This window comes from Alligator mississippiensis, chromosome 9, assembly GCF_030867095.1.
Source record: "Alligator mississippiensis isolate rAllMis1 chromosome 9, rAllMis1, whole genome shotgun sequence".
NCBI classification, from domain to species: Eukaryota; Metazoa; Chordata; order Crocodylia; family Alligatoridae; genus Alligator; species Alligator mississippiensis.
In genome coordinates this window covers 35,284,685-35,312,090 of record NC_081832.1, presented here as the reverse complement: position 1 = coordinate 35,312,090, position 27,406 = coordinate 35,284,685, and the positions used below count along the sequence as shown (strand labels likewise).

General features: G+C 48.5%; 1 protein-coding gene across 2 annotated transcripts in view; it reads left to right on the top strand.

The window, feature by feature from the left end:
• The first annotated feature begins 4,904 nt into the window (after nucleotides 1–4,904).
• SAMHD1 (SAM and HD domain containing deoxynucleoside triphosphate triphosphohydrolase 1) overlaps nucleotides 4,905–27,406 on the top strand; it is a 103,377-nt gene continuing 80,875 nt past the window's right edge. The window contains exons 1-2 of one of the 2 annotated variants that reach the window (XM_059733282.1): nucleotides 4,905–5,185; nucleotides 14,467–14,533. In XM_059733282.1, coding sequence (XP_059589265.1) covers nucleotides 4,969–5,185; nucleotides 14,467–14,533 — 284 coding nt within the window. In that variant the 5' untranslated portion in view covers nucleotides 4,905–4,968. The remainder of the gene's footprint in view (nucleotides 5,186–14,466; nucleotides 14,534–27,406) is intronic. The other variant, XM_059733281.1, reaches the window with a different exon arrangement.

Genomic DNA, 27,406 nt, shown 5'->3' with positions numbered 1-27,406 from the left:
GGGTTACAAGAAACAATGGCCACAAGCTAGCAGAGAGCAGATTTAGACTAGACATTAGGAAGAACTTCTTCACAGTTCGAGTGGCCAAGGTCTGGAATGGGCTCCCAAGGGAGGTGGTGCTCTCCCCTACCCTGGGGGTCTTCAAGAGGAGGTTAGATAGACATCTAGCTGGGGTCATCTAGACCCAGCACTCTTTCCTGCTTATGCAGGGGGTCGGACTCGATGATCTATTGAGGTCGCTTCCGACCCTAACATCTATGAATCTATGAATCTATGAGGCCTAACCAGTAGTACTGTGTGAAGCTTCAGGTGCTGATTTGATTTGGAGGAGATTCGGCCTGCTTCAGTGGCTGAATCTCCGAATCCGTATCGAATCAGGGGACCAATTAAAAGGTCCAAATTGATTCGAAGTTCTCCGGTTTGATTCAGAAAAGATTTGGAGAGCTTTGGTGATTCGGGCAGTCCCTGCCCACTGCAGCAGGGAGCTGGACTCCAAGCTGGTAAGTAGGAGCCAGGGGAGGGGGGGCTGGAGGAGGGTCCATGGGAGACCCTCCACTGGGCCCCATCCCCTGCCTGCTCCCCCAGCCCCACACTTACTGGGTGCTGCCGGGCAGGGGGGGGTGATCCCCACTGCCCCCCGCTCCCCCATGTCACATGGGGGGCTCCAACACGAGCTCCCAGACCCCCCCCACAGTTCTCCCAGACCCCACCATGCTGTCTTGCCTGCCCTAGCTCCTGGCCCTTTAAGAAAAAAACCCCCCAAAAATCTCCAGACTCACCAGCTGCTACAGTGGCCTCAGGGTTTCAGGGGGCCCATACAGAGCCCCCCATGCATCGCGGGGCAGTGGGGGGCAGTAGGATTTGCTCCCCCACCAGGCAGGAACTGGTGAGTCCAAGGATATTTTTAGTTTTTGTTTTTCTTAAAGGACCAGAGCTGGGGCAGGCAGGGCAGTCATGGGGGGCACAGGCTGGGAGAGCGGAGGGGGCAGGGGGCTCATAGGGCAGTGTGGGGCAGCGGGGATTGCCCACCCCACCGGGCTGGAACCGGTGATTAGGTGCTTTTTTTTTTTAAGTGCCGGGAGTTGGGGTGGGCGGGGCAGCCATTGCTGGGGCTGGGAGAGCGGGTAGGGGATAGCGCCTGTGTGATTCGGAAATTCGGCTGATTCAGCAGCAACTGATTCTCTGAATCAGATTTGGCTGAATTGATTCAGGACAGTGATTCAAATCAGGGTTTGAATTACACTCTGGTGGTGACAGCTGGAAGCTAAAAGGAGCCACCACCACTGTTGCTGCTGCCTGAGCTGCTTAGAAAGGCAAGCTGGGGGCTCTTGTCTCTTATGGGGGATCTCATCTCTTATGGAGGTGCTTATGGGGGGGCCTCTCATCTCTTATGGGGGGGGCTCAGCCCCCTAGTCACCCCATGTTGCAAACCCTGGTGGACCTGCAGCTTTCTTGGTCTTTCTTTTCAGACCAGCCTACTTAGAACCTACTTAGAACCTCTTCTTGTTGTTTTTAACTGCCCTTGTCAGCTGAAGCTCATTTTTTACCTTTGCCTTCCTGATTTTTTCCCTGCATCTCCTGGTATGCTTCCTTGGTGATTTGCCCATCTTCTTATTGCCTATATACTTTTCTTTTGTGTTTGAGGCATCCTAGAAGGCCATAAGGCATATGCTTCCACCACATTGGGACAGTTTCTTGTTGGGCTTCCAATACTGTGCCCTTAAGAAGCTTCTTAGCCCTTCTGGGCCCCTTTAACCTTCAGTCTGTCTTCCTATGGCACCATGGCTATTAACTCCATAAGTCAGTTGAAAGTCATTTTTCTAAATCTAGTGACTTAGGTCTGCTGACCAAATGCTTTCCCTTTCTGTCTCATTAATTTTATCATATTGTGATTGATGACTCCCAAGCTTCCTGTGATTTTCATCTCCTCTACCATTTCTCACCTATTGGTCAGGACAAGATCCAACATCCCCTAGTTGGGTCTCCTAGTTGTATTGTGGATAGGTGTGTCGGCTATAGATATTATCTGGTTTGAGACCCCTTCCCAGGGATTGCCACCCTACCTGTGGCAACAGGGTGGAGCCTAGACTAGGTCATCCGGCCTGCCTATGTGATGTTATATGTCTTGTCTGCCATGACTTTGATGTAATTTACAGGAGGCAGTTCCCCATAGGCGACCCTCCAGGTCTTTCACCCTGTTCTCTTTGTGAGGCTGCAAACCTCCCTTTTACCCCATCCTAACCACATCCAGTCTCCCACAGAGATGGATATTGTCAGGAGTCTCTGATGACTCTAACAGCACGTGTTCTCTATAGCAACCATGCTAGCAGCTATCCACTTGACTGGCCCTCATCTAACTTTGGCTGTGTTCCTGCTGAGCTTCTGCAGCTGCTAACTAGCTAGCTCAGCACTTAAAGTATATTCCTGGGCCTGGTGGCCCTAAATTAGTCGCTATGCTATGGGTGGCAGCCGCTGTTGGCCTGTCACACTGGCATGAACATAAATCTTCTCCCAACCTGGGATCCTCTTAGGATTGTAGCCTTTACCTGCCCAGGCCTGACATTCAAGGCCCCTTTGGCAGTTATACAGGGCTTTATCACCCACTGACCCTGGTCCCTAGGGTCCGGTCACAAACTCTGGGGCCTTCTGCTGCCCCTGGCCTGTTGCAGAATGTGGAGCCTGGGCAAGGGTATAGGCCCCAGACCATGCCCTTACCCCTAAGTATGATGATACTGCCCAAGAGGTAAGCACTGGCTCAGTACCTGGACCTTCTGTTTGATCCACCTCCACACAAGGTCCCTCTGACCTGTAAGTAGTCTCGGCATTGCTGGACCAACTGGATGTGCTGGTCCCTGATCCTGCCTCTCCCGGTCATCGAGCTTGTAGAATAGGGCTCCTCCAAGCACCCTGCTGCTTGGGCTGGACTGGCTGTTCTGCTTCAGCAGCAAGGTTGCCCCCAGTCTGGGAGCTACTCAGTCTGTCGCCTCTGCTGCCTACTGCCACTGCCGCTGTACCTCTCTCTGGGGCCAGAATTACTGCTCTAGATGTGTTCCCCACCAATCTGGAGTGTCACATTGCTCCAGAAGTGCTGCAGCGTCTCCAGCATGCCACTCACGGGGATTCCCCATACCAGGGTGAGTTGGGGATGCTGGCTGTCCCTCTCTTGCTTTCTGCCTCTCTCACAGTAGGCATAAAAATGCAGTGATGTTTGGGAGGGTTGGTTGTAGCCGTGTTGGTCTAAGGACATAGGCAGACAAGGTTCTTTGGGTAAATGTGATATCTTTTATTAGACTAACTAAATAGTTGGAAAAAATGTTCTTTGCAAGCTTTCGGGTGCAAACACCCTTCTTCAAGAATAACAAAGATCTAATAAAACATATCACATTTACTCAAAAAACCTTGTCTGCCAGTGATGTTTGGGCCATTTGTTCTGTCACTATATACAGTTTTGTGGCATTAGGTTCAATGGGACACGAGGTCATCTTCAGCTCAGTGAAATCTGGGATACAGGAGCACTTTGGTGGTTGGGGAACTATTTCACCAGTGTTATCTCCAGTGATGTATCATCATGTTGTGAGATCTTTGATGAATCTGGGCAGCATCAATGTTTGTCATTGGAATGGTGAGTCAGATTGGTGTTTTTAAGCACAGTAGTGTCTGGAATAACAATATGGTTATGTCCGGGTCAGAGTGACTCAGGGATGATAGCACCTCAGGCAGGGATGATAGCACCTCAGGAGACAGGTACACAAGTGGTTGGGATGTTGTGGTATCTGAAGCACTGGGGCATAGCAATTTCTGAAGTGCAATTTCTGATGCACCCCGACATCATCATCACCAATGAGGAAGTCAAGAAAGTCGTGATCATGGATGTTACCATCACCTTCGAGAACCAGCCCCAAGCCTTCACCGATGCCTGGGCTCACAAGTGGGAGAAATATGCCCCACTGACCGACATCCTGAAGAGCCGTGACTACCATGTGATGGTCGACATGCTCATTGTGGGAGTGCTTGGAGCCTGGGACCCCAGCAACAAGAGTGTCCTGTGTGCCTGCCTTGCCTCCCGCCGCTACACCAAGCTGATGCGGTGCCTCATGGTGTCTGACACCATCCGCTGGTCCCACAACACCTACGTCGAACACATCATGGGCCAGTGCCAGTTCATCAACCCCACCAGACCAACTGCCACCGGACCGGACCCAGAGGGGTCTGAACTCCCCTCTGCATGTAATGGACTTTGAGAGCTATTCTCAACCACGGACTACTCCACTCCACCTGGCAAGGACTTCTGCGATAGGGCTGGCTGGCTTGAGTGACTTCTTTGTTCAACCCACCCCCTCCATCATTGCTGACCTTTGTACATTTGTTTGTAGCTATCTTCTTCTCTCTCTCAGCGTCCTGACCATCTCCCTCCCCTTCTCTCACACTGACCCCAGGCTTAGATGACTAACATTGTACTTAGGTAGCCTAGTTGTATTCCTCTCCTCACCCCAATCCCTCTTATGTTAGTCCCTCGCTTGGGTACTCTGTATTTCCCTTATGGCCTTGTCATTCTTGTTTTGTGACTTATTTTCTAAGGATACAGTGTTTCTTTGGAGGAATCAGTGAGAGCATCAGCAGAGGAGCTGCTGTTCAGGTGGGGAGGTATCTACTTGGGTGCTACTCTTTGTAAGGGACAATAACGCCATTAGGTGATAGTGGCAATCTGCGAGGGGGAGGGTCTGTGTGGCTTCCAGGGTGGTTTCAGGAAGACGGGAAGCCCGAGCCAGGGCTACAGTCGTCTCGTACAGTCTGTGCAATGTCAGGGAGGTCATAGCGGCACTGCAGAGGGAGGGAGGCGCAGCAACTGCCTACTCTCCTGCGTCACACGACGCCATTTATCCTGGGTCCCCGCCCCCCACGAGCTGTTCACTGGCGCCGGCGCCGTGCAGAGAGGTGCGCGCCGCTGGGCTGGCGCAGGCGGCGACAATGCAGGGCCGGGAGGTGGCGGAGGACGTGCAGGCCCCTAAGCGGGCTCGGATCTCCGGCCTCCCCGAAGGGCTGTGCACCCCGGAGAAGCGAGTCTCAGCCAGGCGAGCCCCGGCTTGCGCCGAGCTCCAGCCGCGCGACTGGGACCCCGAACGTGTTTGCGACTTCCTCAGCCGCAGCGGCTTCCGCGACCCCGACCTGCTGCGCCGCTTCCGAGGTGCTGGGCGCCGCGCGCTTCCCGCAGCTGGGCGGGGAGGGGGCCTGCAGAGTCCTGCGGCCGCCCGTGGTCTTTGCAGGGTGGGGGCAGGAGACCGCTGGCGCTTCAGCTTGGGCCCCAAGACCCGCCGCTTGCGCCGGCATCGCCTCCCGGGGTGCGTCTGAGCTACAGCGGCTTCAGGCCGGCGGGACTGAGGGCTGGGACCCGCGTGCGCCGGGCAGGCGTTGCCGCGCCCCTGCCGGGCTGTGAGCGCTCAGCCTGAGGGCGCTGCCGGGAATAGGCCGGCCGCTTTGCGTGGCAGGAAGCGCCTGGCCACTTCTGTGCCTGTTCCTGGAGTAGGAGGTTTGTTTGTGTGAGGCTCGTCAGCTGCCCCCGCGCGTCCGTCTGCTGACTCCTCTGCGCCTTGCTGTTTCCTGGCGTGTGTGTACATGGGCGTGAAGTTGTTGCTGCTGCTGTTGTTTAGGTTTGTATCCCACCCTGTCTGGAAAGGCTTAGGGTGGCTTACAGAACGTGACAAAACCCATAAGAAGCAACAAGTCTGCAAGCCACAGCCGAACACTTAAAAACCCCACCCCAGGGCCACCCTTGTGTCCCTGCCTAGCATGTAGGGGTGATCTGTCCCCCTCTTCCCCAGTATCCATCCTGAAGTCACCCTCCTCTCCTACAGAGGGTCTGTGGCTGTTCCTTAAAATGCTTAAATTCCAGAAATCAAATTTAAAAACCTGTAACAGGGAAATGGCAGAAGGATCCTTTATCCCTGCCAAATGGATACCCTACCCTGGAGGCCTTGCAGGCTTTGTAGAGTTTATAGACTAGCTGGGTTAGCCCATATTTTGTGCCATGGCAATAGTGGAGCAATATTGGGATTTTATTGGTGGCTCTTTCAGTTTCTGAGCAATTTTAACTTGGATTTATAAAACCTTGTTAGTTGAGAAGAAAGTTTTGTACATGTACCTTGAGGCTGTGTTGTATAGATGTCTTGATGTAATGGGGTTGAGATGTGAACTCCACACCCATGCACCTTTTCCTTAGGATGTTGGAGCTGAAGCCTGACATTTCTAAATGTGAACATTACCTTTAACTACCGCTTTTTTCAAAGAGAAATTTGAAGCTACTCTTAGTGTGGAAAAAGAGTATCTGCACCTGGGTAGTCAGGATAGGTATCCTGTATGATAGGTATTCCAGGTCTACAGGACTATTATCTTCTCTCCTTCAAATTGCTTGCACCACAAGTAATATGCTATATAGGTAGATGGTCAATATGTTTCGATGGTTTGATGGAAAGTTGATATGTTTGTTTTTCACTTCATTTTGATAGGAGAAAGTTTCTCTCCTCTACCAGTCCAACAGGTGGCTCTTGTGCTGCATACAGCCTTGAGAGAGGGTTAATTTGTAGCCCTTGAGCCACCCAGCTGCTACTCCCCACCCTTGCATTGGTTGCTGCTGGAGCCAGGGTCTCTGAGCTCCCCATTCACTCCTCTGGCTTCCACTTCTTGCCCCTGCTCCATAATTTTACATAATTTGAACTAAGCTTGTAGTGTTCATGGTGTGTACTTCCGGTTCATATCAGGCGTTTATACCATTGACTTCAGTCCCTATGAGGATGAATTTGATTGCTTATTCCCAGTTCCTTGTTCCCAGTTCCTTTTTCAAAGCTAATCTAGACCCAATAAAAGCTTGTTATTAATGAATTGCACATCCTAAAGAGAGAGAATTTCATTAGTTATGTATATGTACTAATTAATTTGTAAAATAATATCCCACATCAAGTACAGAGCTCTAAATGAAGGTCAGATTAGGATAGGATTAAGGGGCAAAATACTTCTTGGGCCACCCCAAACTTCCTGTTGATGCCACTGGGGGACTGTCCCAAAGAATTCTGACCACAGTCCTGCTCAGCCATAGCACAGTTTGACCATGCCAAGCTGCCAATTGACAGCCCCCCCTGACAACTGTACTAAAGTATAAGGGCTCGAAATAAGGAACTGTTTTTTGGGCTGGGATTATGGCTAGAAGTCCTGTTTGAGTCATCCCACAGCATACCTCTGTGGCACCAAGAGGCTCTTCTGGACATGCATGACCAGTCTTGCCCTGGCTAGAGCAGTTTGTTTGTGCCAGGCTGCTAACTGGCAGCCCCCCATGCCTACTGTACTAAGTATAATGACTTGAATAAGGAACTGGCTTTGGGGTTGAGATTATGATTGGAAATTCTTTTTGGGCTGCCCCACACTATGTCTCTGTGGCACTGGAGGACTCTCCTGAACATCTCTGGACAGGGTCTTGCCCAGCCCAGCCCAAAGTGCAGTTTGTGCATGCCAGGCTGCCAACTGACAGTCCCCCCCATGCCCACTGTACTAAGTATATGGGCTCAAATAAGGAACAAGTTTTGGCTGGGTTTATGGTTGGAAATTCTTTTTGGGCCATCCCACACAGTGACTCTGTACCACCAGGGGACTCTCCTGGACATCTGTAGCCAGAGACTTGCCTGGCCCAAAGCGTGGTTAGGCTATGCCAGACTGCCAACCAACAGGACCCCAGCCACTGCTATATATATGGACCCAAATAAGAAATTGGATTTTGGGCTGGGATTATAGCTAGATATCATTCTTGGGCCATCCCTTGGCGTACCTCTGTGGTACCGAAGAACTCTCTTGGACATCTCTGACTGGAGTCTTGCCTGACCCAAAGCATGGCTTGGCCGTGCCAGGCTGTCAACTGACAGCCCCCCATTCCTACTGTACTAAGTGTATACGCTTCAATAAGGCAGGCAAGGTTCTTTGAGTAGATGTAGTACCTTTTTATTAGAGCAACTGAGTAGTTTACTCAGTTGGTCTAATCAGAGCCGCCCCTAAGTGTGTGCGAGGCCTAGGACATATCGGCCCATGCGGGGCCGGGGAGTGATGAACGGCCAGAGTGCAGTGGAGGGGTGGTGAGCGGTCCGAGCACAGAGGTGGCAGCCACAGCATGGCCTATACAGCACTGTCTGCGGGGCCCCCCAAATCGTGGGTCCTGGGGTGGATGCCCCGATTTGCACCCTCCAGGGATGGCCCTGGGTCTAATAAAAGGTATCACATCTACTCAAAGAACTTTTCTTGCCTATGTCTTTAAACCACCACAGCTACAACCAAAAACCCAGCATATGCTTGAATAAGGAACTGGCATTTGGGCTGAGACTATATATTGAAATCGTTTCTGGGCCACCTGATGCCATGAATATGTGGCACCGGGGGACTCTCCTGGACATCTCTGACTAGAATCTTGCCTGGCCCAAAATGCAGCTTGGCTGTGCCAGGCTGCCAACTGACAGCACCCCAGCCATTGTGCTAAGTATATGGACCCGAATAAGGAACTGGCTTTCGGGCTGTGATTATGGCTAGAAATCCTTCTTGGGCCACCCCATTAAATACTTCTATGCCACTGGGGGACTTTCCTGGACATTTCTGACATTCCAGCTATAAACCTAGGCATGCCACGCTACCAACTGACAGCCACCCCATGCCCACTGTACTAAGTATAATGGCTTGAATAAGGAGCCGGTTTTGGCTGGGTTTATGGTTGGAAATATTTTTTAGGCCACTCCACACCATGCCTCTGTACCACCAAGGGGCTCTTCTAAATATCTCTGGCCAGGTTCTTGCCTGGCCCAAAGTGCGTTTGGGCCGTGCCAAGGTGCCAACTGACAGCCCCCCAGTCACTGTTTTAAATATAAAGGCTCGAACTAGGAACTGGTTTTGGGATGGGATTATGGCTGCAAATCCTCCTTGGGCCACCCCACACTATGCCTCTGTAGCACCAGAGGACACTCCTAGACATCTCTGACCATGGTCTTACCCAGCCCAAAGTGCGGTTTGTTCATGCCAGGCATCCATCTGACAGGAGCTTTCCCCCTCCCCCCAAACACTACTGAGTATATGAGCTCAAATAAGGAATTAGGCAGACAAGGTTCCTTGGGTGAATCTGATAGCTTTTATTAGACCAACCCAAATAGTTGGAAAATAATTATTAAGCGAGCTTTTGGGTTCAAAAACCCTTCGTCAGGCTAAGGAAGTTTCAGCAGTTGGTGTGTGCTCTTCCTGGATGGAATGAAAAGTAAAGAAGCCAGCAGCTGGGCTGGTATGCATACAAGACAGGTAGTCAGTGAAAATGTAGATTGAAGAGTCAATGGGTGAGAGACAGGCGGGGTGGGGGAAGGGGAATGAAAGTGGAGAGAGACCTGAGGAGTCAGCTGTCAGGCAGGTTATAATGTGTCATAAATCCAATGTCTGTATTTAGTCCATGCTGTTTAGTATCCAGGAAGTTGATGAAGTGGAGTTCATAGGCTGGTCTCTGGGAAGTGTTTTGTAAGTTTCCTTTGAGGATCAGGACTGAGAGATTGGAGAGAGAGTGGTTTTCTTGTGAGAAATGCGCCCCCACAGGTAATTGAGTATTTCTGTCTTTGATAGATTTCCTGTGTGCATTCATTCTGGTGCGCAGTTATTGTTTGGCAAAAAAAATCAGATTGGACACCTCACAGTGGATGAAACCCTAACCTTGACTGCTACATTGACTGCTTCAGGGAAAGAATGAACAATGAAATAATCAGCAACACATGCCACCATAACAACCTCTCTCTACCAGAGAAAAAGGCCATAGAATCGCTACGATCTAACCACCAAATAGCAGATAAAGGAGGTAAAGCAGATAAAAAACCAGCAGATAAAGGAGGAGCCATAGTCATCCTAAACTGTGAAAACTACATAAAGGAAGCCAAGAGACAGCTCTCTGACACTACCTACTACAAAGAACTACAAGAAGATCCTACTCCCCTTTTCACCAAAAATCTCAACAATACCATCAAATCATTTCCATCAAGACTACAAGAAAAACTACAGACCTTGATCCCCCCCACTACCTAACCTGGGGACTTTTTACATGCTCCCTAAAATCCACAAACAAGGGAACCCTGGCAGACCTATCATATCCAACCATGGGACCCTAACTGAGGAAATATCAGGTTTCGTTGAATCAATCCTAAAACCGCTCATCACCCACAGAGCAAATTTTCTACAAGACACTACAGACTTTCTACGGAAACTTAAAAACATAGACCACCTTCCCAGCAACACACTCCTAGCCACCATGGACGTTACCAGCCTATATACCAACATCCCACACCAAGATGGCATCCCAGCCTGCCTTACATATCTACAGGAACAAGATTACAACTCAGAATACAGGCCCAAAGATATTATTGACCTTATACTCTTCATCCTCACACACAACAATTTCACTTTTAATAATCAACACTTCCTCCAGATGATGGGAACAGCTATGGGCACTAAAATGGCCCCACAGTATGCCAACCTTTTTATGAGCCATCTGGAAGAAGACTTCCTCAAGAACTGCACCATTAAACCCTTGCTATGCGTAAGATATGTCGATGACATCTTCATCATTTGGACCGAAAACCTACAATCTCTGATTGAGTTCCATCAGAAATTCAACAATCACCATCCCTCCATCCAGCTTTCTCTAGAATACTTCAGCACCAGCATCTCCTTTTTAGACACGATGATCAGTATCCAGAATGATAAAATACAGACCACGTTATATAAGAAACCCACAGACCAACATACATATCTGTACAGAACCGCAATCACCCTAAACACACCAAAAAAGCTGTGATATACAGCCAAGCCCTCAGATACCACCGCATTTGCACTGAAGAGAACACCCGGGATTGCCACCTCACCAATCTTAAAAAGGCTTTCACCCAACAAGGACACTCCTCCAGAGAGAGAGATCGCACATTTGAAAGAGCCACCCGGATACCACATGAAGAACAGCTGCAGTACAGAAGAAAACCCCCGACAAATGGCACAGTGCTGGTTATGACATATCACCCCTCCCTTGAAACTGTACGGAAAATCCTCAAACAATTGCAACCCATACTAGAAAGAGACCGTATTCTTAAAAAGACCTTCCTAGAGCCACCCATCCTAGCCACCCATCCTAGCCACCGAACCTCGCTAACCTCATCACCAGAAGCAAACTTCCTCAAGCCCAGAACACACCAAATGGATCCAGACTATGCCATGACAAGAAATGCAAAACCTGCCAACACATCTCCACCACCTCCACTATTACTGCACCCCACAACAGAGCCATCAGTATTTCCAGATCTTACAGCTGCACCTCCAGAAATGTAATATATCTCATCCAATGCACCAAATGCCCTGATGGAAAATACGTAGGAGAGACCAAACAACAACTGCGCACCAGAATGAATGCACACAGGAAATCTATCAAAGACAGAAATACCCAATTACCTGTGGGGGGCACATTTCTCACAACAAAACCACTCTCTCTCCAATCTCTCAGTCCTGATCCTCAAAGGAAACTTACAAAACACTTCCCAGAGACCAGCCTATGAACTCCACTTCATCAACTTCCTGGATACTAAAAATCATGGACTAAACATAGACATTGGATTTATGACACATTATAACCTGCCTGACAGCTGACTCCTCAGGTATCTCTCCACTTTCATTTCCCCCCGCCTGTCTCTCACCCATTGACTCTTCAATCTACATTTTCACTGACTACCTGTCTTGTATGCATACCAGCCCAGCCGCTGGCTTCTTTACTTTTCATTCCATCCAGGAAGAGCGCACACCAACTGCTGAAACTTCCTTAGCCTGACGAAGGGTTTTTGAACCCGAAAGCTCGCTTAATAATTATTTTGCAACTATTTGGGTTGGTCTAATAAAAGATATCAGATTCACCCAAGGAACCTTGTCTGCCTATGTCCTTAGACCAACGTGGCTACAACCTACATGAATAAGGAGTTAGCTTTTGCACTGGGATTATGGCTGGAAATCCATTTTGAGCCACCACACACCATGAGTCTGTGGCACCAAGGAACTCTCCTGCACATACCTGACCAGGGTCTTGCCTGGCCCAAAACGCAGTTTCTTTGTGCCAGCCTGCTAACTGACAGCCCCCTATGCTCACTGTACTAAGTAGAATGGCTTAAATGAGGAACTGATTCTTGGGCTCAGATTATGTCTGAAAATCCTGTCTGGACCACTCCATGCCATGCCTCTGTGGCACTGGGGGACTGTCAGATGGGTGCCTGGCACGAACAAACGATGCTTTGGGCCAGGTAAGACCATGGTCAGAGATGTCTGGGAGTGTCCTCTGGTGCTACAGAGGCATAGTGTAGGGTGGCCCAGGGAGGATTTGCAGCCATAATCTCATCCCAAACCCAGTTCCTAGTTCGAGCCTTTATACTTAGAACAGTGACTGGGGGGCTGTCAGTTGGCACCTTGGCACGGCATAAATGCGTTAAGACACTGGTCAGAAATGTCCAGAGAAGTTCCCTGGTGACACACAGGCTTGGTGTCAAGTGGCCCGGAAAGCATTTCAATCTGTAATCTCAGCCCAAATGCCAGTTCCTTATTCAAGGCTATATGCTTAGTACGGTGGGCACGGGGAGGCCCTCATTTGGCAGCCTGGCACAGCTGAACCATGCTTTAGGTTAGGCAAGACTCCAGTCAGAGATGTCCAGTAGAGCCCCTCGGTGGCATGGGGTGGCCCAAGAATGATTTCTAGCTATAATCCCAGCCCCAAATCCAATTCCTCATTTGGGTCTATATATTTAGCACAGTGGCTGGGGTGCTGTCAGCTGCCATGGCCAAACTGTGCTTTGGGCTGGGCAAGTCTCTGGCTACAGATGTTCAGGAGAGTCCCCTGGTGGTACAGAGTCATGGTATGGGGTGGCCCAAAAAAGATTTCCAACCATAAACCCAGCCAAAACTTGTTCCTTATTTAAGCCCATATACTTAGTACAGTGGGTATGGGGGGATTGTCAGTTGGCAGCCTGGCATGCACAAACTGCACTTTGGGCCAGGCAAGACCCTGTCCAGAGATGTCCAGGAGAGTCCTCCAGTGCCACAGAGACATAGTGTGGGGCAGCCCAAAAAGAATTTCCAATCATAATCTCAACCCCAAAGCCAGTTCCTTATTCAAGCCATTATAGTTAGTACAGTAGGCATGGGGTTAGTACATAATGTTAGTACAGTTAGCAGCCTGACACGGACAAACTGTGCTCTGGACAGGGCAAGACTCTGGTCAGCAGTCTCCAGGAGAGTGCCACAGAGGTATGCTGTGGAATGGCCCCAACAGGACTTCTAGCCATAATCCCAGACCAAAAGCCAGTTCTTATGGTCAGAGTTCTTTGGGACAGTCCCCCAGTGGCATCGACAGGAAGTTTGGAGTGGCCCAAGAAGTGTTTTGCCCCTTAATCCCATCCTAATCTGACCTTCATTTAGGGATCTGTACTTTACATATAAATTAGTACATCTGTATAGCTAATGAAATTCTCTCTGTTTATGATGTGTAATTCTCTCTCTTTGGGATGTGTAATTCATTAATAACAAGCTTTTATTTGGTCTAGATTAGCTTTGAAAAAGAAACTGGGAATAAACAACCAATTTCAGCCTCATCAATCCCTGGTCGGCTATAATTTTTATCTGTTCTGGGCTAAAACTCACGGTTGGTTGTACCAATTCTGAAATTTTTTTCTAAATGTGGATGCCACAGGATTGCTTGGGGCTCAAATACTAAAATGCAGAATATTTTCAGCTTTTTGTGGTTTTCCAATAAGAATTTTTTAGATTAAACATTTGCCCAATTGCGGTTCAACAGTATTTTGCTGGAGTGTGTAAACAAATCAATTTGTATATGTTTACACAAACGTGATACAAAATCAAGATAATCTTTAAAAAGAATCTTGTTTTAAATCCGGGTTTATTTAAAACATCAAGCATATGTATGGGATATTTTGAAAAATATTTTTGTTGAAATAAAATTTGTTAGGATATTTAATATGTAAAAATGATAAAATTGCATTAAACATGATAGTCATTTAGAAAAATGTCTAGATTATGATTAGGAAATAGCTTCACTAAAATCTTACATTTGGACCTCACCTGGCAATTTTGTGTTGAGACTTTGATTGACTGGAGGCTGACTGTGTATCTTAGTGCATTTGAGTATGATATTTTCCTCAAGAGGAGAGAGTTTAAAGAAGGTGGAGGCACCTGAGTTTCAAATATCATGATCTCAGATTTCACTTTGTGGCTCATTTGTAGAATCTGGACTTGTTGGGAGATTGGGATTATGTTGCTAATTTAAATGCTGAAAGGAGCAACACTTAAATGTTCTAATTATAATATATTTTCAAAGTTTAAATGCCTGTCAAAAAGCCAAGAAATAATTATTGTTCTTTAACTCCTTAGAAAATCAAATCACTGGGTCAGTGCTGCCTTCCCTCACTAAATCTGATCTTGAAAACCTGGGAATTGGGTAAGAACTTCTTTAATTTATGTAGTAACATGTATAAAATTTTTGTCAGCTTTTCTGTTGGAGGACTTTCATTATTTTAATTATAAGGATGCCTTTATTTCTCATTGACTTTGTTTAGTTGTCTTTTGTATGCCTCTTAAATAAAAGCAAATCAATGAATGTTTCATATGTCTCGGCCGGGCTGAACCGACTCGAGGTGATTCAGAATTTACCCGTTTGTCAGGGCGGGCTGGTGAATAGAGAGGCTGACAAAGCTTAATGGTTGCAAAAAACTTTACTTACGTCGTGGGTGGCTGCGACGGAAACGGTTCGGTCGTCTGGACAACAATGTGAGTTGCTCCAGCTGGCGAGGCCAATGCCAGTAAACTCGTCCGTAATTCAAGCCGGCGGGAAAAGGGTACGTCTGGGACTGCGTTTGGCGACGGGAAGAGGGATCGATAGGTGATCAGTCTATCGATCAGCTAGCCGCAAGTCGGATCTCTAAGAGGCACTCTGCAGCGTGCTCAAAGCTCTTCGACTTGGGCGGAAGTCGCACTAATTTTTAAACGGCCAGCAAGCCAATTACTGGCCGCCACGTGTGAATAATTTAGCACTAGCCAATTGCGGGGCATGAATTTGCATCCGAATGGCGGGAACTCTTTGCACCGTGCATTTTTGTGCTGCAAAGAGAAAATGCATCCTGCAAAGACAGCTGCAAAGTGGCGGGAACTCTCTCCTGCACGCGGGTTCTTTATGCAGCAAAAACCCTCGCTTTGCAAGAGGCTCTCGTGTGTCAAGAAAATTCCATAGTGCCGAGGCACCAAACTCACTGGGTTATGACATCATATTCAAGTAAATGTGGTATAACTCTGATTATAAGACAATCCCCTCCAACAATTAGATTCTGTAAATGGAAATGTTATAAATTTGTTTTAATTTTCCAGGTATAGAATCTAATTGTTGGGGATTTGCCTTGAAATTGTCCCTTTCCCACTCCTACAGCAGGGACAATAAATCTAGGCGGTGGCTAGGTAGCCCCTTGTCCTTTGCCCCTTCCTCCCTACTGTCAGACTCGGGTCTCCCTGAGCACAAGGAGACAAGAGAAAAAAATTAAAACACTGACAGATGAACTGATGCATTTTATTTTTCTTTTCAAATTGGTGCAAGTTTTAGTACAGGTACTACCTTTAAGAAGCACCTTTGTATACAGGACAAACTATGCATGATAATCAAGGATCCAGATTTTCTCTTTTTATGGGGGAAAACACGTGTCTTCTCTTTGTAACGGGAAAAACCATGGGAAACCTTGCAGGATGGCAGAGTTCCAGCCTGCAAGGAACTACTTGGGGTTGCAGGGAGCAGGGGAGGGAGAGAGTGCCGTGTGTGTGGTGGCCAAGCAGCAGTGGAGAGCAGTTTCCTCTGGGCAAGTCTATGCGGGTGAGGAGGGGAGGGAGCCCAGGGGATGCATTACAGAGCTGCAGTCCCAGGGGACATGTTGCGGAGTGGGGGGGCATGTGCTTAAGATTTCTGTGCCCACAGCGGGGTGTGGGGCTGCAGCCAGGCAGGACCAGCTCTGGGCAGAACCTGGTATGGGAGGGAGCACCGCACTGCCATGGCTGCCAAGATGTGGCTCTTTTGTGCCCCCCACTGCTGCCAGGTGGGCAGGGACTGCCTCACCTTGGAGGCCATGGCAGCGTGACAGTCCTGCCCACTGGGCGCCTCGCAGCTCCTGCCCAGAGCTGTTCTGTCCTGGCTGCAGCCCCATACTCTGTGAGCACAGTCTGGGGGGACACATGCCCTCTCTAGCCTTGCCTCCATGTTGCCTGTGCCCCCTCCCAGCCTCCCACATGTTACCCAGCCCCCTCTCCCTTCTTACAAACCTATCCCATTCCCCTCACACACTGCAGGGGCTGGGGGTAGGAGGCCTGTGGGCCAGAAGTGAGGGGCACCAGCAGGGCTGGAGGGCTGTTGTCGGGACCCAGGGCAGCCGGCCAGCAGCTCTCTCTGACTCCCACCCGGGCAGATAAGGGTCCGGGGCCTTAGAAGGCCGTTAAGCGGGTATTTGTGATGCTTGGAGTGGAATTAATTAGGCGGACACTTATCGGTTGTAAAGCAAGTTTATTTATTCACGCCGTTAAGGTGGTGAATAGCTGAGGTCAGAGATACTTGCTTAGTGTAGGTCATATGTCAGTCTGTATAAGAGTTTGTCAGTCAGGCAGAGAAATGGAGAGAAAGGTTGGGCCGGCAAGTCGTTGATTTACGTCTGAGAATTGGGTCGAGACGGGGGAGACTGACAAGTGATTAATTTGTCAGTTACTCTCACGCATACGTTCAGAGGTTTTTTAGGTGTGTGTGCGGAGGTTTCCCGCTTCACGGAAGTGAAGACGGGTTTTATTTGTGTAATAGCCAATTGCTTTTCGCCACGTCATAAATTTAATTAGAATCGCCAATTATTTAGCGGTCTTCACTAGGGTGATGTTTTACATGGTTATTCCCTGTTTTTTTTGACCAGTTATAATGATTTATGTATAGCACAGAGTTTTATTTCTAGTTAGTGTCGCAGTTATAAATCTCTTTTTGATATACGCAGCAAAAAACTGTTATTATTTTTTTGTTAGTTAATTTTTAGTTAACCTAGTGTAGACTAAAACTGTTTTTGATTAATATATTTTTTGCTTGTGGCATGGGCAGTACTTAATTTGGTTGTGACAGCTGTGAGCTGGGAGTGAGGGGCAGGGCAAGGCACTGGCATATCAGGGCTGTTCAGCACCACAAAGCAGCAGGGGAGGGCAGCCGCAGTTGGACCCACATCCTGGTGAGCAAAGGGGTAAGGGGTAGCTCTGATTTTCTATGATAAAAAAAACTCAAAATCATACACCAAAATTCATAGGTACTTAAAACTTATCATATGATTAAAGCGCTGGTAGACTTTCAAATTGTTTTAAAATTGTAAGTACATCAATAAAACATAGCGCTCAACTGGTGTGTGTGTGTGTGTGTGTGTGTGTGTGTGTGTGTGTGTGTAGTGGTGTTTCATTTTAATTGTGGAAAAACACAAAGCTGTTTGTTTTTAATCAGAAAATTTGGGATTTTTAAACAGAAAACCAGGATCCCTGATGATCATTAGTTCAGAGCCAAAAAGCCTGTTATTTACTATAAGGTTAATCAGGCTGGGCCCCAGCAGAGTCAACAGTGTTTCAAGCCATGGTGACTCCCTAGCTCAGCACTGCTCAGTATGTGTGTGTATTCCATATATTTCTACCCCCATGACTGACAGAAGGTGCATATGCTAATTAGCCCCCCACTCACAAGTGGAGCTGAGTGTTCTTGTCATGTATCCCAGGATCCTTCAAGAATTATGCAGATGAGGTGCAGGGCAACCTGGTCAGATTGCACCTCATGGAGGGCAGGACCTCTAATCATATACAACAGGCTGAGAGGGCAGGTAACAGGGATTCTCGGTGAGCTGTTTGGTTGTCTGTTTGGTGATGTTGGCCAAACATTTAAGTCTGGGGAAGAAAGAGGAATCATAGGACATCAGAAAGAAAGGCACAGGTCAACTGTGGGAGTGAAGAGGAAGTTGAAATATATGCAGTGTAGTGGCTCATCATGACTTGAAAAAGGGTCGGTGCTGAGGGGGACTCTACTTAACGGGCATGGCCATATATCTTATTCAGAAGGGGACACCAACTGATCTCTGTGGTAGATTTTCATCAGAGTTTTTGGTATCAAGGATGGGTGCTGGAGCTTGATTTGTCCTTTTTGAGTGCCAGCCAAGTATTGTGGTATCTCCAGGCCTGATCACCCTAGGGAGCAACTGCCTGTGTTTTTTGTTTTTTGTGGTTTTTTTTTTTTAAACGCCACAACAAAAAAAGAAAGAAAGAAAGGTTTCCATAGTTTGGCTCATTATGGGCTGTGTGTTTTATAGTCATTCTCTGTGTTGGCTGCATTTTAATCAACTTCCAATACCTGCATAGGACGCAAGACCTTTCCTGCCTCAGGCGAGGGGTTGGACTAGATCAGGGGTTCCATAGGTGATGCGTAGAGAAGACTTGGGGGGGGGGGAGCATGTGCCCCCCCTGAGATTGGCTGCTGCCAAAGCCACTGCCAGCTTCTGCAGGCAGTCACCACTTGCACCTGCCCTCCCCTTGCTGCTGACGCAGCAGCCAGTGGCTGTGGGCAGTCCCTACTTGCTGCCATGGTGCCCGTGGGGGCCCCCCCCCGCATAGTCTCAGGATGCACCAGTCATTCACGAGGGGTCCCAACCACCGGGCCATGGCCCGGTATGGGGCCGCCGCGGGTTGGCTGCCGGGTTGTGGCTTCTGCTGCCGGCATTCACGTGTACTGTGTGGGGTTAAAGCTGTGTGGCGAGGCAGCTGGCTCTGTGCTCCCTGTCTTGCTCCCACCACCATGGCTGTACCTGGTGAGGCACTGCACGTGCATCAGGGCCTGTGCCAGGCTGGGCAGGACCCCCCAGCCCCACCCATGGCTGGGAGTGGGGGGATGCGGGTGGGGAAATGCCCAGGGCAGAAGACAGGACGGCGGCTCTGCTGCTTGATCTTAGGAAAGGCAGCAGAGCCCCTTCTTCCCAGGCAGCCCCAGCTGGGTCCACCCAGGCCATCGCCTGCACAGCCCCCTCCCCTGCAGGGTCTCCTGGTGCCCCAACCTGATCCAATCCTCGCAACCCCACCACCACCCTAAAAATTAAATGTAAATATGTAAATCACTTTTAAATATGTAAATGAGATAGTTTGCCAGTCCGCAGCATAAAAAGGTTGGGAACCCCTGGACTAGATGACTTTTTGAGGTGCCTTCCAGCCCAACTTCTCTATGATTTCTAAGATAATTGGTTTTCATTACTGAGTATATGCTGCTTTTGGCAGCAGTTTAATGATAGACCATGTATTTAATGAGATTTCCTTGTATGTGATTGTAAGAGAAGGAGCTTTTTTCCCCATGTTGACTGGGGAGGGATCCCATCTTGTATTCTAGTAAATACGCTCTATGTACAGTGGTTATCTTAGTTCTGTCTTCCACTAACACTGACAAAGTTCTAATACTTTTCTTGGAAAGTTATGAGAATAAGTAGGTGATTTAATAGACGTTTTAACGTGTGAGATTTCATGTAGTCTTGTTCAGTTCAGTTTACCTGTTGTTTGCTGTTGTACAAGATTAGGTATTCACATGAAGGGTGACAATTTAAGTTAAAAATGGTAGTTTGGTGTGTTAGGGAGTGATATGAAATATGTGTACTCTGTATAAAAACAGTTATTTGAAGTCGGATTTTGAACAGCTAAAAATGGATGGGGAGAATATAATGTTACTTATGTCATTGTTTTTCTGAGAACATTGAGGGTAATTTTGCAATGGGGCAGAATACATAACAGTCACAACTATTATAAAATAATGAAGCGGGGCTTTGAAAGGGCCTTGAAATCATAGATTCTGAACCCTAGCTAAAAGCAGAATTATATCTCTTTAAACCATCCTAGAAAAATGTTTGTCTGTTAGAAAGGAGAAATGAATATGTGTAAGGGACCTAGGCACAGATGTGTCAGCAGCCTAACCATTAGGCCAGACGAAAGTAAGACTGGGGGACTGCATCAAAGGGAAGGACCCATATACCAAAGCCAGAGGGAAATCCAGAAGTAGAGTCAGTGGCACAAATCAGGGTCAGGATCTGGGGGTCAGATACCAAGCACCAATGTAGGGGACAACCCACTGGGCAAAGTCCAGAAACTGAGCTGAATCAGGGTCAGGAACCAGGAAACAGAATCTCAGGGAAATACAAAGCTGAAGTCCAGAAATAAAGTCAGGAACCAGGAGAACCAATGTAGGAACTGCAGCAGAACTGTTGACTGGCCTTCAGACTCAGAGCCCTAGTTGGTGTTAAATGGATACATAGATTTCATAGACATTAGGGCTGGAAGGGACCTTGGAAGATCATTGAGTCCAGCCCCCTGCCCAAAGGGCAGGAAGTCAGCTGGGGTCATAGGATCCCAGCAAGATAAGCATACAGTTTCATCCTGAAGGTGTTCAATGTAGGCGCTTGAACCACCTCCGGTGGCAGGCTGTTCCAGACCTTGGGGGCTCGGACAGTAAAGAAATTCTTCCTTATGTCCAGCCTGAAACGGTCTTGTAGTAGTTTGTGACCATTCGACCTCGTCATCCCTAGGGGCGCTCTGGTGAACAAACGTTCCCCCAGATACTGGTGGTCACCCCTGATAAACTTGTAGGTGGCCATCAGATCACCTCTGAGCCTGCACTTTTTCAGGCTAAAGAGCCCCAGGGCTCTCAGCCTGTCATCGTAGGGTCTGCTTCCCTGACCTCTGATCATGCGCGTGGCTCTTCTCTGGACTCTCTCAAGCTTCTCCACATCCTTTTTGAATTGTGGAGCCCAAAACTGGACGCAGTACTCCAGCTGCGGCCTCACTAAGGCCGAGTACAGGGGGAGAATGACGTCCCAGGATTTGCTTGAGAAGCATCTATGGATGCAAGCCAGCGTTTTGGTCCCTTTACTAGCCACCGCATCGCGTTGCAGGCTCATGTTCATCTTGTGGTCAATGATGACCCCCAAGTCTCTTTCTTCCATAGTGCTAGCTAACATAGCACTGCCGAGCCTATAAGGATGCTGCGGGTTTTTTTTCCCAAGGTGGAGAACCTTGCATTTATCGGCGTTGAAAACCATCAGATTCTCGTCCGCCCACTTGCTGAGCCTGTCCTGGTCAGCCTGGATCACCCGCCTATCTTCTGGTGTGGATGCTTTGCCCCAAAGTTTGGTGTCATCGGTGAACTTGGCCAGTCCGCTTCTGACTCCAGTGTCCTCATCATTAATGAAGATGTTGAACAGTATGGGTCCAAGGACAGAACCTTGGGGGGGACCCCACTGGTCACAGGACACCATGATGAGTGACTTCCATCAATTACTACCCTCTGGGTGTGACCCCGGAGCCAATTTTCCAGCCAGTGGATCGTGGAGGACCCAAGGCGACAATTGGCCAGTTTCTCCAAGAGGCGATCATGGGACACCAGATCGAAGGCTTTTTTGAAGTCAAGATACATGACATCAATCTCTTCTCCCTTGTCCAGGTGATAGGTCACCTGGTCGTAGAAGGAAATGAGATTGGTCAAGCAAGACCTACCCGCAAGAAACCCGTGCTGGCTATCCCTTAAGATGTTGACGTCGGCCAGTCCATTAAGGATGGCCTCTTTAATAAACTTTTCTAAGATCTTCCCCGGGATAGAAGTCAAGCTGATGGGCCTATAGTTAGCCAGATCCACTTTCCTCCCTTTCTTGAAGATAGGCACCACATTGGCCTTCTTCCAGTCTTCGGGCACTACACCAGAGCGCCAAGAGTTTTCAAAGATCCGTGCTAGAGGCTGGGCTATGATGCTCGCCAGCTCCTTGAGTACCCTGGGGTGACGATTGTCAGGGCCGGCTGACTTGAAGGTATCCAGCTTCTCAAGATGTTCCTTCAGAAAGTCAGCATTATAGACATGTTAGTCTATAAGCTTTCCCAAGCTTCCCTGGCTGAGTTGTTAGGTAAACTTGCTTTCACACCTTCTTCACTGAATAGTTCACATCTTTCTACATCATTATACTCAATCTGAGTATAAAGTTTTGGTAGTTGTGCTGTGGCAGATCTTTTTTTGGCATTGATTCTGACTTTGCAGCAGACTACAGCATGGTTAGTGTCATAGTCAGGACTGTGGTAAGACCTTGTGTGCAGGATTTCTTTCAGGTGATGGTGCCTGGTCAGTAGTAGATCTAATTGGTGCCAATGCCCTGATCTTGGATGTTTCTGCAGTGTCTGTCTTGTGATTTTTCTCAGTGAAGTAGATGTTTGTTACGCGTAGATTTTTTTTGTACAGAGTTCCAAAACTTGACCATTTTCATTCATATAACCAATTCTGTGTTTACCCAGAATACCAGGCATGCTCAGTAGGCTGTAGTATGGCTGCTTAGGTGCTGGAGGAACTGGCCTGGTTCATGTGTAACACAGTGTCAGTCGTACTGGGCAGCAAGATCATGGAGACTGGGAGCATGCCTCCCTGGGCTCCATGTTCTTGTTGCAATTGATTTGTGGGATTAAACATGTTTCCGACTGGATGATTCCTGTGTAAATTGAACAAATGCTAATCTTTTATATAGTAAATTTGCATTAAAAATGTATTTGGATGTGGTGGGAAAAGTACTGTTAATAGGGAGAAAGTACAGAGGGGAGGAGGAGTTAAGAAAAGATTAAACTCACCTTAACATACAAAAAAATGGGATACACTCTAATGATAGTCCTCAGATGCTCTGATAAAGGATTTGATACCTCTGCCACTTTTAGGAGGTCTTGCGACAATGGTGGTATAAAACATAATAGAGTACAAAAGCAGCAATGATAAAATAAAGGATGATACAGTAAAAGAATTCTGTGGCTAGTCTAAAAGGTATCTCTCTCAAATGTTAACCGTGTGACTACTCCTCAAAAAAGAAAAATAATACTACTATATTTATCCATATCCAAGACAACTTTTGAATTTAAGTCAACCCCCCAGTAATTAGATTCTATACATGGAAAATTATAATTTTGTTATAACTTTCCATTTATAGAATCTAACTTTTCAGGTGGTTGACTTAAATTTGCCTTTTCTTCTTCCCTCTCCCTTTCCCCTGTTGGCAGTGGATTTAAGACCCAGTCCTGATACCTTGTTCTTGGGAGGACTCAAACCCTCAGACCGACCACAACTTCTTCCATTCAATAATGGGCAAATTTGATTGATACACAGTAATATTACTCTTATTTTCTGTGTCAAAGGACACTAAGACACGCCTGTTCCTTAAAGGGCAGAAGCAGCCTATCCAGAGAGGCCTATGAGCTAGGCAGAGCACCACAGCTGCAGGTTGCCTGGGCAGTAGGCTAATAATGAGGGAATTAGCTGGCACCTGTACACGGTCAGCTGACTGGGAGGAGGCAGGGCCCTGGGCACATACAAGCCCTAGGGCTGGGGCTGGCAGGGGTTAGTTCTCTGGCAGCTGCCAGGGGAAAGTGCTTCTTCATGAAGAAACTATTCAGAGACGTTTGGCTGCCTGCAAGACTAATAGGGGTCAAGGAGCTTATAAGGTACCCAGGGGTAGGAGGCACACAATGCTCGGGGAGAAGTTTGCCTTCTTAAAGGGGCTGTGTGTGGCCTCCATCGTTATTATTGCGTTATAGCCCAGGGGCTTATGTTTATGTTGTCATTTGCACTGTAAGTTTGGGGTGAGGCTTAAAGGGGAGGTTTGGAGGCCTCATTAGTGCCCAGATGGGGGCACATGATTGTGGAGAGCCCAGTGCCAGCAGGGTACAGCAGATGAGGACCAGGATACCAGTGATGAGAGGAGCCTGATTACAGCTAGTGCCTCAAAGCCAGGCCTAACATAGTGGGTCTAGGCTAGAAGGCTTAGTTACATAACAGGGGCGGAGGCTGAGTAGGCTGAGACCCCAACAGAGGGAGCAATATTCGTATACCATCCGAAAGGCTTGGGGTGTGGTAAAGGGGAGGTTTTGGAGCCATGCATCTAGCTCATAAAGCTTAAAGTGTGCCGTGAGGCACCGACTTAGAGCAGGACCTGGCAAGGGGTCTAAGAACTCGCAGGGTTTAGTAGGGTTCAACAGGACTATGGCTGCACAAACTCATGGACAACCTCCCTTCTTACTGTTTTTACCAATAAGATGCAGCAGGCAAGATTAGAAGATGCCCGCAGGGCAGACCTGCCATGGTCATGGAGCCCTATGGGCATCACGGCCATCTCTGGGCACGCTGCACCATGACATAATGCAAGCAAGATGATTACAGAATATAATGCCAATTATTTTTCTGTCCCTAGGGCGTTCACAAGGAGAGTGGTACATGAGCACCAGCTCATGGTTCTTTCTTGAATGTCAGCAGCCTGGAGGTTGAGAGATGATGCCCAACACCCCCACAGTGGGGTGAATGAGATGGGCTAGTGGTGGCCTCAGGACTCCCCCTCTCCCCCGGAATCCCCTTGTTGCTCTGAAATCCCTCCTGTTGTATTCTTTCCCCTCTGACCTCATTTCTGGGTTCTGTTGGTTGATTTCCCTTTGGTTGCAGTGTTGTCCATGTTCTGTTCTGTCAGCATATCCCTGTTTTACAAACATATCACACACACACATCTTAACTTGGTCATTTATTGGTGTATTAATTTGGGCATGTCTGGCCTCCTAATTTGGTCTATCAACTAAAACCAGAAATTCCAGTTGCTTTCCAGGAGTTTTGCAGCTAGTCACTGTGATCTAATTCCAACTCTGAAGAGTCCCTTATCTTTGTTGTGGAACACTGTTTGGATGTTTTTAATTTCCTAGGATGCATGTGTCTGTTTGCCTGTTAGCTTTAGACACCGTTGGCTTTAGGCTTTGAAGGCTGAGAACATGAAACTGTTACAAACAGACTTTTAGAAACCAGTGAGCCCTTGTCATTTCCCTGGACCATTGTTCTAATGCCTACAAGCCAACTCCTAAAAGCAAATGTTTAAATATCATTATTACCCCTGCTGCAGGGAAAGCAGTGGCATGCATGCAAACAGGATGGAAAACAGTGGCAGGTGAGCAGGCAACCTTCGCTCTGTCTGCCCCCATGCCACTTGTCTCCCCACCAGTGCTTGTACTTCTCTGCCACCTCCCCACCACTACTCCTTCCCTCCTCCTGATGCCTGCCCCCTTGCTTTCCCAGTTTGGTGCCTCTGGCTTTGTCCTGGGACTTGGAGCACACAGTACCTCTGGCCCTGGCCAGGCAGCAGTAGTGGCAGCAGCCCTGGCCCCAGTTGTGGAACCAGAACCACAGAAGCTCCTCTGCAATCCTCCTGGGCTGAACACTTCATGGTGTCCTCCATATTCCCCCAAACCCTTCTCTTCCCCTTACCACATCGTCTCCCTTGCATGCCCCCTATGCTCCCTCCACAACGCACAGTCTCTTCTGCACTCCCTCTGTCACTGTGCAGTCTTTCCTATGATTTCCCACCCCCATGGGGCTACACACTGTGTGATCTTTCCTGCCGTCCCCCTCCACACTTTGCAGATTGTTGGCCATAAGAGCTGTCTTGTGTCATTATGTGATTGTTTCCTCTGTGTTGAGTCAAAAGAAATGCATTTCAAAAGAAGACCATTCCCACTCTATCTGAGCTATAGTGCTGTTACAGATTACCTTTAAGCCATCATAAAGGCACTTAAAATGGGAGTATAACTCCTGTTCTATACCTGCTATAAATGTTTTAAAGATAACCCTCACCTGAATTGGCTTATCTTTGATCTGTTGTACCCAGGTTGTTCCAGGGTATTGTTAGTCTGCTCTGGGGAGATTAAACTCTTAGGCCACATCCAGATGAGCGAACAGTTTGAGATGCTGCACGAGGTACGCTAGGAACGAACAAATGTTCCCTGTGCTGCACGTTTGTAGCACAGACTCCAAGATTGATATGGGGAAATTCTTGTATCAAAAACACGCCAGAAAAAAGCGGTACAGGGAGTGCTCCTGTGGTGTGCCCTGAAACAACCAGAGGCTGGATCCTCCAAAGGCATGCTCTAGCACTTGGCCAGAGTGTCTCTATGCTTGCCACATGCCCGTTGCTCCAGCATGCTGCCTTGGCATGCTGGAGCAAATAGAAGCAGGTCAGAGCTGCAGTAGTGTCTCGGATCCAGGCTGTGACCCATGTCCTGGTGTTGGGACAGAGCTGCTGCTGGACGGGAGTGAGTTGGGGGCAGGCAGGGGCTGCAGGTCAGGAGTGAGGGGTACTGGTGGGGCTGTGGGTTGGGAGTGAGGGGCAAGGGCATGGGCAGGGCATTGGCATCCTAGCTGTGGGTTGGGAGTGAGGGGCAAGGGCATGGGCAGGGCGTTGGCATCCTAATACTGCTCAGCACTCCACATCCTGGTGAGCGAAGTGGGCAGGGGCAGCTCTGACTTTTCTATGATAAAGAAAACCCCAAAAACAAACCCCAAAGTGTATAGACATTTAGAAGTCATTTTATTATGTTGATCGAGGCATTGGTAGGCTTCCAAATTATTTTAAAATTGTAAATATATTAATAACACATTGTCCAACTGATCTCATCGTGGTGGTGTTTCATTGTAATTGTGGAAGAATGCAGATTTGGGGTATTTTAATGAGGTAATTTGGGGTTTATCAGAGAATTTGCAATTTTTTTAACAGAATACCAGGAGCCCTTCTGGTAAATCAGGTGGCAGGACCAGGCAGAGGAGCCTGCCCAGGACTAGCACTGAGGACCCAACTGGAGGGCAGATGAGATAGCTGACCTTGGCCATTTAGGGTCAGGAGGATGTGCTTTCACAGATCAAACCAGACCACTGCAATGAGCACATCTTCCAGGTGATAGCTGCCTAGATGGCAGAGTGCACCAGAAGACATGACAGCAGTGCTGCTTGAGGGCCAACTGTGGAGCCATGGCCCAGTGGCAGTTGGCCCAGGGGTGCAAGAGCAGGGGCAGGCAATTTATTTTGGGCAGAGGGGCGCTTACCCAGGTTTGGCAGCCTGTGGAGGGCCGCTTGGGTAGCCCTGCCCCTTGACAGATGCCTCACCCCTTCACAAGTGCCCTGCCCCCTGGTCACCATCTTGGGACCAGTGTCCCAATGTCTTGGGACCAATGTCCCAGGGCCAGCACTGGTGGAGCCCAAAGTGGGGCACAGGCTGGCAGGGATCTGGGGAGCCGGGCTGGGCTGCACCGGCGGGGAGCTGGCTCGGCTCCATAGAGCCCCTGCTGGCTGGGACCCCTGCACTCCTGCCATCCTGCTCTTGGCCCCACTGACACTGGCCCCGGGGCACCGGTGCGGGCCGTGTGCACCCACTGACTCCCTGCCCACTCACACCCACTGTCCCCCAGCCCTGTGGTA